This window comes from Colossoma macropomum, unplaced genomic scaffold (assembly GCF_904425465.1).
Source record: "Colossoma macropomum unplaced genomic scaffold, Colossoma_macropomum, whole genome shotgun sequence".
Classification (NCBI taxonomy): Eukaryota; Metazoa; Chordata; class Actinopteri; order Characiformes; family Serrasalmidae; genus Colossoma; species Colossoma macropomum.
Window position 1 is genome coordinate 11280674 of NW_023494804.1, and position 14059 is coordinate 11294732.

The 14059-nt window shown below is 38.7% G+C and overlaps 2 protein-coding genes across 37 annotated transcripts in view; both read left to right on the forward strand.

The window, feature by feature from the left end:
• LOC118825065 (calcium/calmodulin-dependent protein kinase type II subunit beta) overlaps positions 1-4886 on the forward strand; it is a 97319-nt gene extending 92433 nt beyond the window's left edge. For all 35 annotated transcript variants that reach the window (XM_036595564.1, XM_036595584.1, XM_036595568.1 and 32 more), the window contains one exon: positions 789-4886. The gene's annotated coding sequence lies outside the window, so the exon portion shown is untranslated. The remainder of the gene's footprint in view (positions 1-788) is intronic.
• A 3017-nt stretch (positions 4887-7903) lies between these two features.
• Positions 7904-14059, forward strand: part of ogdhb (oxoglutarate dehydrogenase b) — a 35544-nt gene continuing 29388 nt past the window's right edge. For both annotated transcript variants that reach the window (XM_036594936.1, XM_036594937.1), the window contains exons 1-2: positions 7904-8050; positions 10432-10831. In XM_036594936.1, the coding sequence (XP_036450829.1) occupies positions 10601-10831 (231 nt within the window). In that variant the 5' untranslated portion in view covers positions 7904-8050; positions 10432-10600. The remainder of the gene's footprint in view (positions 8051-10431; positions 10832-14059) is intronic.

Consider the following 14059-nt stretch of genomic DNA (forward strand, 5'->3'; position numbering starts at 1 on the left):
AACCAAGTTTTGCAGAGGGGCTACTACTACCCGCAGTTGAAAATACTGAAATTGCATATGTTACAAGGGCAGGTATTACAAGTTTTGGGTTGTTTTTATTTTCTATCTTCAAATAGTTCCATAGTGCAGACATTTCAAACTGCTTATAAACTTCTAAAAATAAGCCACTCTCATCTCTACCTGACCTCTGAGCAATGGCAATCCATGACTATTAGAGCTAGGCTTTCAGTTCGGGCAATAAATGTCACAAAACAAGAAAAAATACTTCTATAATAAAGCTCATTTCTGCTAGCACCCCGGTGGGGTTTCAGATAGCGTATCAACTCTAAGATAAGACTGATGGGCTTCTATTGGCCGTTCTAGATTAAACACAGACATGTGAAGCTAGCAAGAGAAATTGATTGTGGTTTATTTGAAACTTGTAATATATTGTTTACCTCTTATGTTGACATTTTACAGTGACTTAGTAAGGAATCTAGGCATAGAGCTGCTGCTGCTGCTGTTTTCTAACACTTAACAGAAACCTGGATAGGGGGCTCCCACGTGGCGAGCGTTTGGCCCTATCATCAGGAGATCGCGAGTTCGATCCCTGGTGATGCTACAGCCATCCGTAGTCAGGAGTCCAAGAGAGCACAATTGGCCTCGCTCCCCCTTTAATTAGCTCAGATCATTATAAGATGTTTTAATTAGCTCAGATCATTAAAAGATGTTTTAATTAGCTCAGATACTAAACTCCTCTGTTTTTAGTGTTTTTATGATGTTCAGGTGTGTGTTGTGTCGTGTCGCAGAGTGGGACCGGGCAGGACGTCTTTCGACAAGAGTGCTCTTGCAGAGGAGAAAGGAGAGGGAGGATGGGACGGCAGGAAGGTGTCCAGCGTTGGAGAGCTCAGGATCTTCCAGCCTTCCAGCTCTGCCACACAGCCGTCTACGCCTGCATGCAAACCTACACCTGTCTCTCCACCTACTGGGCTGCTCTCCACTACTGCATCCTTCCCCACCCCTGCCACTGCTATCGCACCCTGCGGGATTCGCTCCAACACAGGCCAAACACAACACCAGTACACGAAACAAACCACACCACGCCACTATATACTGCAGCTTACCGTGTCTATGCCAAGATTCACCCAAGTGATTGACGACACACATATCAGTCCCAGAGAGTGAGCACAGACTCTAGCTAACTGATAACTGGTGTTCTAGCCTGCGCAAATGCCTTCTCTCCTACAGCCCCCCTCTTCCCTCCTCACGCACTCCACTCTCGTCTCCATTGGCCTTATGCCCTACGTGCCCAGGCACTCCTAACTATAATAGATCATGTTTTAATGAAGTACTATATTGGTATTATTATTATTATTACTATTATTATTATTATCATTATTATTCCCATGGTTACTACTTTTATTATTACTATTTGTCATTTTAAGTATTGCTGTTGTTCTGTTGAGGCTGTATATTTAATAGTCAAATTATTGATGCCAGTTGTACATGGATTTGAACCGTTTTTTTCCTGGAAGCATGGATTTTTAGTATTATTCAGTGGGGGTTTTATTTGTTTATTTGAGTAAGATGAAGTCTACTTTTGGCAGTATTGTGCAGGTATAAGTGTGGCTACTCATTACTGTACACACAACATGAGAGGACGACACAGTTCAGGCAGAAGCTAAGGGTCTTGGTCTAAATGTCTGACGTTTACACGTTACAGAGATGTAGTGAAACTAATTATGTATCGTCTGTGTTTTCCTCTGACTTGGGATCATTGTCGGTCTGGTGAGGAATCCTTTTGTGAAGGTTTCTTAGTCCCATATAAACGGTTTATAAGAAGGATTTTTCATTTAATGCGAATTACTTGGAAGACTGTCAGACTTTAACTTGTAACTTATTGCACTGATTATTAAAGTAGTCATTTTGAGGTATTTTGGAAGTCAAGAAAGAAGAACGACATGAGTTGTGTGAGCTGCAGTTAACTGCCTAAAGGTTACGTTGAGATAATCTAGAGAAAGAAGATTTTAGAGATTGTATAGAGATATTAAGGCACAAAGTTCAGTACCCTGTGGATTTACATAGTCAGGTGTACAGTTTAAGGTAAAGAGAGTCTATGTATTATATATAAATCTAGTCATCCACGTTAACTCATGCACCTTTTAACCTTCACCCTTTTGGTGGTGTTTGTTTTTGTCTGTATATGCAGGGTTTTTTAGATTTTTATATATTATTTATGCGGTGGTAAGACTTTCTCGTCACCGTTCTATCACGAGTCCTTTTCGGAGGTGCGCGTGATGGGGACGTACTTTGCGGGTGTCTCGTTGATATGCCAACGAACAGTCTTCTGTTGACCTCTTGAATGTGAAAGCATAATTCTAAGTTAAAGGGAAGCCTCACTGCTCCCACAGTACGCAGAGGAACGATTTAGCAGCTTTTTACACCCTGAATCGTTTGAATGAGTTTGGCGAGAGTCAGTTTGATGCTCTCAAAGACTTCACATAGTTTTTGTTCTCAAAACGTTAAGGAAATTCACTGAACGACTGCTGTTCACATTTTCGTTTTCATTTAATTTATTCGATTCCTTGTTTATTTCACTCTGAAATGTGAATCTAGCTTTTTTGTAATGTCACTGAACCCCACGCTTCACTCCGGGGGGAGGGCGAAACCTCTTTGTACATGGTGAACAGTGTCAGAGCTCTCCCCTCCACGACAGCAGTCCAAGCAGCATGTCAGCATACTCTACTCTAGTGTTGTTCTTTCTTTCCTCTGTGTGTTTAGTATTGCAAGGAATCATTGAAAACTATGGCAGATTTAACTTTTAACACAAATAAGTATCTTGTAAAACTGCTATGTAGTGCTAACATACTATAGGTGGCAATTACTTGCATGAACTTCGAACCTAAATTTTTGGTGATTTGCATTTCATTCTTGGTTTATTTTTTACTGAATGCTGGTGACCTATGCTCCGCTAACAATTTTCAGAGCTTTGTAAGTGCATATAACTATTTTTGTCTCAAGATGATGATGATAATGATGATGATTATGATGATTATGACTATCACGGTCGAAAAATATATATGTAATGATGATGATTGTATAGCATGCTTTTGTACAGGGTTTCGTTGTTGTCTGAGCAGTGTTGGTTGATCCTAAGTGAAGTTTGCCATGAGGTTTCTACAAAAGTGGCTGCTGTTTCTCCAGTCAGTTCAGGCTATCAGACTTTGCATTTAGAATAAATCGGGTAGAGATGACATGATACCACTTTGTCTTTTCCGATATTAAGTATTGGCTGATACCAATTCGATACTTTTTCTCTAAAAGCTATAAAGTGAGCTATTTTTAATTTATATCACTTAAGATGAATATCTAAAAGTATAGAAACTACTCAAACACTATCCCCCAGATTAACAACATGACGCCACACAGTGTGAAGATGTGCTATTTACTCAATTCAAGAAATTAATCTTAAAATTTACATTCTCAACAAATTAACTCACTCTGTACTTTTCAATTTGAGTGATAAACAGGGAATCTGTTGGTCATTATAAAGCCATGTTCAGGAGTCAGCACAAGGGGGAGTTGTTAGCAACCAATTGCTTTATGTGCATCATTGAAAGAGAGGAAACCCACACCAACAGGAGCTCATTAATACATATATGTTTGTAGTTAAGTTAAATGATAGCTATTAGAAATTGCATGTATATGATTACTCAATTAATCATCAAAGTAATCACTAGAACACTCGATTATTAATATAATCGATAGCGACAGGTCTAGATTTGTTACAGGGTTGGTAAATATAGCTGCTGTCGGGACAAAACCTTGTATCTCCATTTTTGTCATTTTTCATTTTGTGACACAATTTGAAAAAAATTGTTGCCCATTAGGTTGTGTCAAAATTTCATGATGAACAGACCAACAGAAATGGTCCAAAATTACTTGGAAAAATACATTTCTTCATTTACTTCCATTAAAAGTCAAGAATGTTTTTCCTCGTCCTGTAAAGGTACCTTTTTGGAGATATAAATTTTTGTTCCAACAGCAGCGATATGCTGATATCAGCCTGACACCAATACCTGGTACAGGATCAATGCCATCTCTGAGATTGGGCTTTGGCTGACCATCACTAAACATCATTTTTGAATGTTGGTTTCTTTAGTATATGTGGTGTTGGGCAGAGAAGGGACAGTAGCTTGGCTGAAGTTTGGCTCTGCTTTGCTGAAGTGCGCTAATTTGAAAACTGCCCTTTTGATGGTGCTGTCTACCACACATAGAATGAATCATCCTGTTTGCCAGTATTTTATAAGCCTCAAGAAATGTGTCAAACACAATGTCCTGTTGCTGAGATTACTCAAGGTACTTTCCTATTAAAATTCCACCTACTGGAACTGGTAGCCAGTCAACACGAGTAAAGCAGAAGGAATGGGTGATGTAACCTCGTGGCCAATAACGGTCTGTATGTATGTGTGTAAGTGTGGATGAACATTGCTGCGTTCCACTTCTAGTGACACCTTGCTGCTCTTTCAACATCAAGCCAATAGCTATTTGTAGTGTTTCCTCCTCAACTCCTCTTTTCCCCCTCTTTTGGTTCAATTTGATCCTTTTTTGATTTCCACGACGCTGAGCCTTCTCGAGTTCTCGTTTCAGGTCTCATTTTAGGAGGATATTTGTATATAATCTCTTAAACGTAAAACGAGATTATGTGAGTCCTATATGATTATTAGAAAAATTAGTTTACAATGAGTCCCATGTTTCTCTTGATTATTCTTATGATTATTCTTATCTGTTCTTCCAATGTTCCCTCTTGCTCTCTCTCTTTCTCTCTCTCTCTCCCCTATAACTTAAGGAAATGTGTTAAGATGTTATCAATATGTTACCAATAAAAGGAAAAATGTCAACATGAACTGAGCTTCTTTTATGCTTTTTTAAGGTAGCAGGTGTTTTGTTGTGTTCAGCTGTAACCATTCAGTTCTTTTTTTCAGTGCATTGTTTTGAATTTCTCACAATGCAACTGCATCAATTGTAGCAGAAAAAAAAATTTAATAATTTGCATCAGCAGAGTTTAAATACTACAGATCGAATGAAGCGCCATTTTACAAATCAAACTTGTTTGAACATATACAGTACTGGGTCTGTCCACTCTTTCCCTTTTTTAACAGTTTCCTTTCTTTTCAGTAGACTTGCTTTCAGGTTTTAAAATAATCTGCAGGGACATTTTTCTAAATCTCTGAACCAAAGTTCAGTTTTAGAAGTTGGTTGTGTTTTTTGCTGCTTATGATCCAACTAATCCCAAACACATTAAATTATGTTGAAGTCTGGACTCTGGGGTGGTCTGTCCATTGTTCTGAGATCACCAGCAGCTTCTTTGTTTTGCAAATTTTCTTCTTTTTTTCTGTTTCCTTTTCTCAGTGAGGCTTCTTAACAGCTACACATCCTTTCAGACTCATAGTGCTGAGTTGTCTTCTCACAGTGGAAGGATGGACAGAAACATCTGTGATTTTTTTCAGATCTGAAGCAGCTTGATTTTCTCCTCTCTCTCAAAGATAAAAGTTTTAAGTGCTGTTTATCTGATGAGGATAGTTTTGGTGGTCTACTAGGTCTTGCATGGTTGTTAGTACTTATTTTCTTTGTACTTTCTTTAACTTTCCCCTCCCTTATGTAAGTGGATTGTCTTCTATCTTATTTGATGAAATAAATTACTTAATAGCTGTTTTGACTGAGTATATATAAGTAAAATACATATATTTATGAAGTATATTTTTTATTTTATGCTAATAGCAGTCCTACCTTGGGGTAACTGGTCCAGGTGAATTGCACTGAATTTGTAGAGACAAGCTTAATTTGCTAGTATTGACATATTATTATCTGCTGCCTCTACATGATAAGAGTTAAGCTGAGTTTGTAGTCCATTTCAAAGGACGAAACCTGGACTGCCGAGGGCCGTCTACATTAATGATGATCTCATCACTTTTGTTTAGCAAGACCTCGCAAGGGTCTCGCCTGTGTTACCTGATCACATCAGTCAGCAGTTCACTGGAGGGTTTGTTTGCTTTTGAGCTTTTTAGGTCCATTAGCAATGAGGAAAGAGTGAACTGTAGAGTCAGCTTTTAGTGCTGAATTGTAGTTAATATCCACTAGTATTCTCCAGGCCGTAGGCTACTGATCATAAGTGAGCAACTGCCCTTCTTATCAGCTGTGACTGATAGCTTATGACCTATGTATGGTATTATATAGGGCCAATGCCATTACAGTCAATGTTCAAAAACATATTAAGGAAATGGAGAGCAAATATATCTGTTAATAAAGTAAGAGACACTTCATTTCACATCACAGGCATTCTGTTTTTTTCCTTTTGCTTTCCTCCAAATTTTGGGAAATGCCACCTATTTTTTCAAAATGTCTGCATATAGATACAAAGATTGGTTCATGCTGGTCTAGTGCTGGTCTGGTGCTGGTTTAGCTTGTCACCCAGCATGGTTAAGAAGGTTGACCAGCATACGAGCATCCAAAACACAACATATGCTGGTTTTGCTGGTAACCAGCAGTGCTGGTTGTTCTAGCAATGTAATTCAGTGTTTGCAGTATAAGCAGAGTCATTCAGGGTGGTTTGATGTGAAATAGGGTAGTTGTAGAAAAAGTTATTGGCTCTGATTTCTTTACAGTGGTGGTGAAAGGAACCAGAGGTTGCCATGTCTACAACACAAATATAGCCATTTGTTTACTATTCAACACCAGCAGTGAACCTACACGTGTCTTCTTAGTTTTTATATGTAATGTTTATGTAAAATAGTGATAAAGTAGAAAAAATTAGTTTTCTTTGGTGCCTATATTGCACCCTGCATGTACCTCTCCGCAAATGATACATTATAAAAAATACACAAAAGTATATTTAAGACCAAAACCTTATTGTACAGCTATTGTAAGACAATATCACAAACATCAGCATATTCAGAGCCCTTTCATATAATAGCTCACCGTGAGGCAGCTTTTAGAGGAAGTTTGGTTCGTATCACCACCTCTGAATTGGTGACTCTGTAATTCTGACTCTGTGAGTTTCTCCAAAAAGTAGCATTTCACATCAAACCACTCTGAATGGTTTTGTTTAAGAGTGTAACACAATTGACATTGCAATTTAGTCCTAGATTAGGCTTAAAGGGGAACTCCACCATTTTTTCAAAATTTCTACATGATTAAATTGTTAACATGTCAACAAAATCTTTCAGAGGGGGTTGGTGTAAAATGCTTTGTTTTAGAGAAACTTACCCTTTGCAGTGGTGGTGATGGGAACCAGACGTCTGAAGAGTTCAATGCTCCCTCACAGAAAGTTACTGCATGAATCGTTTATGAATTCTCAGCCTGATGTCTGAGATGTTGTTTTATGGTAGTTGTGTGATAAGGTTTTGGACTAAATGTGTCTTAATTCATTTAATCTAATATTTACATGTAGCGTGTTCAAGGTCCCCAAATAAATAGTCCCCAAAGAATCCTTACTTTTTATAACTGACCATTATTTTAACATCATCATCATTAAAAAAACAAACAAAAAAAAACAAAACACAGAAGACATGCATAGGTTCACTGGTGGTTTTGGATAGTAAATGAAATGACTGCATTGGTTCGTATCACCACCACTGTAAAGAAATGTGAGTTGGTAAGTTTCTCCACAAATGAACCATTTCACTTCAAATCACTTTGAATGACTCTGTTTATGTATCAACCACATTTTGAAAAAATTCATCCATGTGCATGAAACCTCGCCATAGAGTAGTTAACATAAAGAGGGTAAAAATGGCCTGTTAGACACATTCAGTACACATTAAAATCTAATAAACGCCATAACTTCCCCACATAGAGCAATTCCTGACTGTCTGAGGAGTCTCTCTCTCTCTCTCTCGCTCGCTCGCTCGCTCGCTGACGTAAACTGTAGTGACGCAGCGCTCGAGCCCTCCACACTTGAAACTTGGTTGGAGTGAGTTTACGGTGGAAGCCGGCTGAAAATTGTGTGTGCGGTGGTTTTATTTCAGTTTTTAAACGTTAACTTGCTCTGCCTGCTTCCCTCCGGCCGAAGGTAAGACTCCAGCTCTTTCCATGTCATTCTCGCGTATGTGCACCGCGCTGGTTAACGTTAGTTAACATAGTTAGCTGTCTGGCCAGCTATTTAGCTCTCCAGGCTAACTGCCGCTTTAGCTGCTGTTGGTCAGTGAGCTCGGCTTTGCTTCGTTCGCTGACTTTAAAATAACATCGGTAACGGATGACGGCTCCGCCTGCGTTACCGTTACCGTTACCGGCCGCTTTGCTGAGTGAGTAAAATACACCTGATGTAGCGAAAGTAAGGTTAACTCCTGTCTGACCAACATGTTTCTCACACAGCACATTCAGCACTTAGAAACGGTGAGAAAAACGGCGGCATCTTTATTTTAACATGTTCTTAAAAACTTAAAAGCCGATATTTAAACCAAAACAGCGGAACAGCCGTTGGGCGCAGTGAGAGCCCTGCGGAGACAAATAGCTACGAGGCACGTGACTCAAATAGTCATAAGGGGCACAAACGTAACTTTGGGGCGCTCCAACAGGAAAACATGATCTGTTTATGTACCAGAACACTTAAGAAGTGTACCCTGTTGAGTGAGCCCTGGGCACCAGATTACTAACACGCCATCTCATAATTCGGTACAGCACACAGATAGCACGCCTTCATGTTTCGCTGTGTTGCCGCAGAAAGACATGAATGACTTCAAACTTAACGGGGAACTCGTTGATGTAAACAAGGTGATTCAGAGTCGTTTGGTGTGAAATGATCCGTTCTAGAGAAACTTGCAGAGCAAGAATTGTTTACAGTGGTGGTGATAGGAACCAGACGTCTGAAGTGGCTAATGCCTCTAAAAGCTCCCTCACAGCGAGTTATTATATGAAATAGTTATGATCACTGATGTCTGAGGCAATGTTTTACAGTAGTTTGTGATAAAGTTTAAATATTTTAACCAATTTATTTTAATGTATTCGTGGTGGACGGGACATGCAGGGTGCTGAAAGGCAAAAAAATGGCAGCTTTAATTATGGAAAAACTGTAAAAATCTTTTAATTGTATGACTACCATTTCTCTGTGAAAGTGACCAGCTATAACATTCCCACAGTGTTGTATTTGTGTTTTACATTTTCAGACTTCACTGCAACTTTATGCATTCTTCTGAGGCTTTGAAGCGCAGAGAGCCCAGAGTGGCTATTGGACATACATTTTGAGGTTGGCTGGGTTAATTGGCACATATTTAAAATGGACAGTGGTCTGTCTGTCTGATTTATTTAATATCGGCAGGTTTCTGAAAGTGAGGAGAAAAAGACCAAGTGAGTCCAACATTAATTACCCGAACAGGTCACTTTTAACCGCAGCTTAAAAAGTCAGCAAAGTCCTATCTTGCATAAGGGGCCGACTTGGCAGCGCTACATGCTTTGCTGCAAGCTACATAATTTACAGATCTACAGGCAACAGAAAGTCAGGAACTCCAACCATAGCTGGGTTTCTATCACGCATTTTTATGCATATTTTAACATACTGAATAAAAATGACTTAATTGAAATGGCAAATATTGAAGAAAATCTTGATAAATTTGGATAAAAGTTTGTGCATTTGGTACTGATGCCCATTCGGAATCTGTCAAAATGTTCAAGCAAACTGAATAATTTGCTCTCATCTGATTTGCAGTTTCTCAACCCAGCTTTTACATGTGACCTGACGTCACAGATGCCAATAGTATCAGTAATGTTTCCATAATTGATGTGAACTGATAGCTTGGTTGAAAGCGACATGCATTTTGTTTTACTCCTGACATTACATACACATGTCTGTACATAGAATAGGACCCTTCATAAGATTGTATGTCAATCTGTTCTACTAAACTTTGACAGTTTTGACAGTAAACACTCAGAAGGTGCCTGCAGCTGATCTTGACCTAACCCTCTTTATTGTGTCAGTGTGTTTTGTCTCTGTGCTCTTACATTGTAAAATATAGACATTAACTTACACAAAACAGAAAGAGAAATTGAGAAACAATAAAGATTTTCAGCAAACGTGCTCCGTATTTCAGAAAATTGTTTTTAATGAACGCGTTATAAAGTTGTATTCTCTTGTGCAGCCTAATTCACATGGTTCTGCAATATTTCAGTTTAGTACTTGAATTTTATTTGACACCTGGATGGAAATCTAGCTGTTAACATTCTCCTTTTTATGGTAAAGTTTTCTCCTCGCTAGGAGTATGCATTACAGTGCTGGCTAGGATTCTCTATTGAATATCTTTGTGTTCAGAAAAATGTATAAATGCTGTAATTATTTTAAAGACCTTAAAGATGACAAAACACAAGGCCACTATGAGGAATAATGAAAATCTTTCGTTTTAACTTGTGCTGTTTAATATTTATTGTATTTAGTATTTTTTTTTTTTTTTAAACGTCCAGCTTGCACAACTGCCTGGACCAGAAAGACGGGCTTGAAACAGAGGACGGGAATAGCAGCTCTCTTCAAGCAGCACAATCTGAGGAGGACATCTGACTGGCTTCTGTGTCAGTGAGACTTTTCGTTTGGATTGGAGAGCTAAAGGAACGGCAAGCTGCGTTAAGGACTGCAATGAATCACTTCAGGACTTGTGCTGCACGGCTTCGGCCGCTAACAGCCTCCCAGAATGCTCGGAACTTTTCACAACGGAGGCCAGTAGCGGCTGGGGCACCCAGGACGTTTCAGCCCATCAGGTGCTACACAGCACCTGTCACCGCTGAACCTTTCCTTAATGGGACAAGCTCCAACTATGTGGAGGAAATGTATTATGCATGGCTGGAGAACCCCAAGAGTGTGCATAAGGTAAGCTTGTCTGCTACATTGGGAATGGGCATATAATCCAGTTGGTCTGTTTTTTGTACCGGAGCTTTGTAATCAAAGAAGTGGAATGGACAGTCTTTTTTTAAAAAATGCTTATTATATGCAAAAATTACTATGTGTTTGTGCAGACCAAACCTATAACAATGGCTTATGTATAGACTAAGTAAAACCAAAACGAGAACTGAAGCACCACAGTGAAACCCCTGAACTGAAGCTGCAGTTTTAGCATTAAAATGTGCACCCAAGCACACCGCAAAGATGTTGCTGATGGTCAACACGCATATGCTTAATGCACCTGCGAAAGGGAGTAATTCTGTATAGCGGTGGTTGGCAAGAGTCTAAAACTGTGAAACTGCAATTTGCAAAGTAAAGAATATATTGTTTTAAAATTATAAGCTTCAAATGTCTGTGTTTAAGCTCAACCTAGTATGTGAAAGTGAAAGTAAGCCACCGTTAGCGCGCTAGTTAGGTAAAAAAGACTACTCAAAAGTGACTGTACATAAGTATACTATAAAAAGTAAATAATAAGTGTGTATCTCATGCTTTGTTTCATGTTCTGAGCGCCTTCAGAGCATCCGAGTTTAGCCATTACAGCATTCATTTTTTTCTTGTCATTTGAATAGGAAAAATAGTTAAAATACCCATTGCTTGTGCTAATCTGTGTCCTCTTGAGAGTGCCATTTTTTTTGTCGCTTTCTTGCTTTCATTTCTCTCCTTGTTCGCCCTCTCTTGTGACCGACTGCCGGTGTTGGTTTACCATGCTCATAATGTAGACCAAACCAAGAAACTAATATGCAGAATTCCATGTAAAATCACACAAACGAAGAATTGAGACCACTTGTCGCAGATCTTGGAGCTAGATTGAGTACAGCGGTGGTTTGCAGCTCTGCTCCTGAAGCAGCCCTGTGCATCTCTACTTCCAACACACCTGATTCCACTGATCAGCCAAGCACTTCTTAGAATGAAGTGGGTGGTTGGAGCACAGAAAGCACAAAAATGTACAAGGGAGTGGACAGTCCAGGACCAGGGTTGGGAGCCTGTATTGATATCAATATTTTCATGACTTTTGAATTTACATGATTCAAATATGCACACTGTTTGCTGTTATGTTAGCAAAATTGTGGTCCCTGTGTTGTTGTGTTTATTTTTGTTTGTTTTTTTAAATCAATTAATTTTTTTCAAATTAATGTCTAACCAATTAATATGAGTCTCTGTATCTGGTAGGTTCACAGTATTCAATACGATGCAGTCCTGATTCAATACATTAGCAAGGAAAAAAAATTCTATTAATATACTAATGTCTGTTTCACTTTGTTACAACATTCAACATTTTAAAAGTATAATATTTAAAACTAAAAAAGTGTTCTTTATAATGTCCCAATCTAATTATAATTTGTAGTGTCCCAAGCACTTTAGCCACTTTGATACAATATGATGCACTGGTCTATTATATGTTATGTTGTATTGTTACATGCCTAATATCAGGCTGATATCCAGTGCAGCATTTTCAGTATGGAGCAAGGGAATGCTCAAGCTTTCAATATTGGTATCGGAAAAGACAGTGCTGTCGTACTAGCTCTCTGATTTAAATCTTGTAAATTCAAAGCACCATTTATTCCCTCGGTGTTTATTGCATGAGACAGATTTAAGACAAACTTGTTCATTAAGAAGGATATGCTGCTGTTGTTGGATGTAACGACGTGTTTAAATGTATGCCACATACATCATTCTCCAAACCTGGTATCGTTCCTGGTGACTTTTCTGCCCGGCCTGTTCTGCACTTTTAGTTATTTTGGCTTTGCCTTTTTTATTTGTAATTTCCTGCAGCTGGAAGTGCTGATAAGTATTTTCAGTAGTCGTCATGTGTGTCCAAATAGTAGCCTCCAACCTCCAGCATATTTCGCAAAAAAAGTGCTCTAGGTCAGGGTTAGGCAGTCACACAGGAATGATGGTATGCATACCTTCTTATCATGTTTATGCTGTCACAACTACTTCAGTTCAAGAAAATGAAATGCTTCTGAATATTAGACACTGGTGTTTTAGAATTAGAACTACAAGGGTGAAATTTTACTGGGCACAGCGACACAGGTAGTACAGACATGAGTAGGGTTCATTTACAGCTGGGTGATTTGGTTAGTAAAATATAGGTCTACAGCCTTTTGGTGATAAACAAAATATACCTTGTTGTTCAGGCACTCTTTCAGAAGGTCTTAGAGGGGCCGTTTCAGTCAGAAGAACAATAATTTGGACCAAACAACCTTTATTGAATGCAACGAGATGTGCAAACTTCTAAAATATAAACACACTGTTGCCAGTATGTTCAGAATGTTTACTGCAATAAGAACTAAAATTTATTATTTAGAAATGGCCAAAGTATTTTTACCACTGAGCTTTGTTTTTGACAAGAACACAAGAAATAGTAGGCATCATATTTCTTTTGTCACATGAATTCCATGTACTGCAGACTGCAGAATTTAATTTTTAGGTTCTAAGTCTTTGCTATTCGTATCTCCTTTAGTGCCTTTACTTAGCAGATACAGTTGTCTAGGGTGACTTACAATGGTAGGCAAGTTCAATATTAATATGTCTTTCGTATAGCAGTGGCAACCCTGCCTGAACGGGGAATCAAATTTTAGACCCACATCCCCAGTATTAGATAGACCATTGAAGTCATCTGTCATTCTGTAGTTGGAGTCATACCCATATTAGGAACTCCAGGTCTGAGGAGTTTTTCTTCAAGGGGAAAAATGAAAGCAGTTCATTGCTGCTGATGTGCACTGTGGTAAACAAAAATGCTCAAACTCAGTTTTGTTTTAGTATTTGCTGCGGCTCTTAGTATGTTTCGTGTGAGGAGTTGGTAACATAACCATGCACAGTAGCTTCTGAGCACACAGAAGACTGCCTATTTACTTAATTTGTTATTTAAGTATATGGGAATATTTGCAAGCATCCAACAGCTCTTTAGCAACTCACCCACTCTAAATGAAGTATTTAACAGTAATAGTCAGAAATACATGCTCATTTGAGGTAACTAAGTGGTCTTTAGATAGTAGACTTTGGCCCAGTCCCATTTCTTATTATTACCCCTACCCCTTGTTTTTGAGTGTCCTTTGGAATTGAGTTACAATTGGTAGTGGTTGAAATCTTCCGTATGAAATGGGACCCTCAAATAAAAAGAACTTTACATCATTAACAGGCAGATGGTAAACG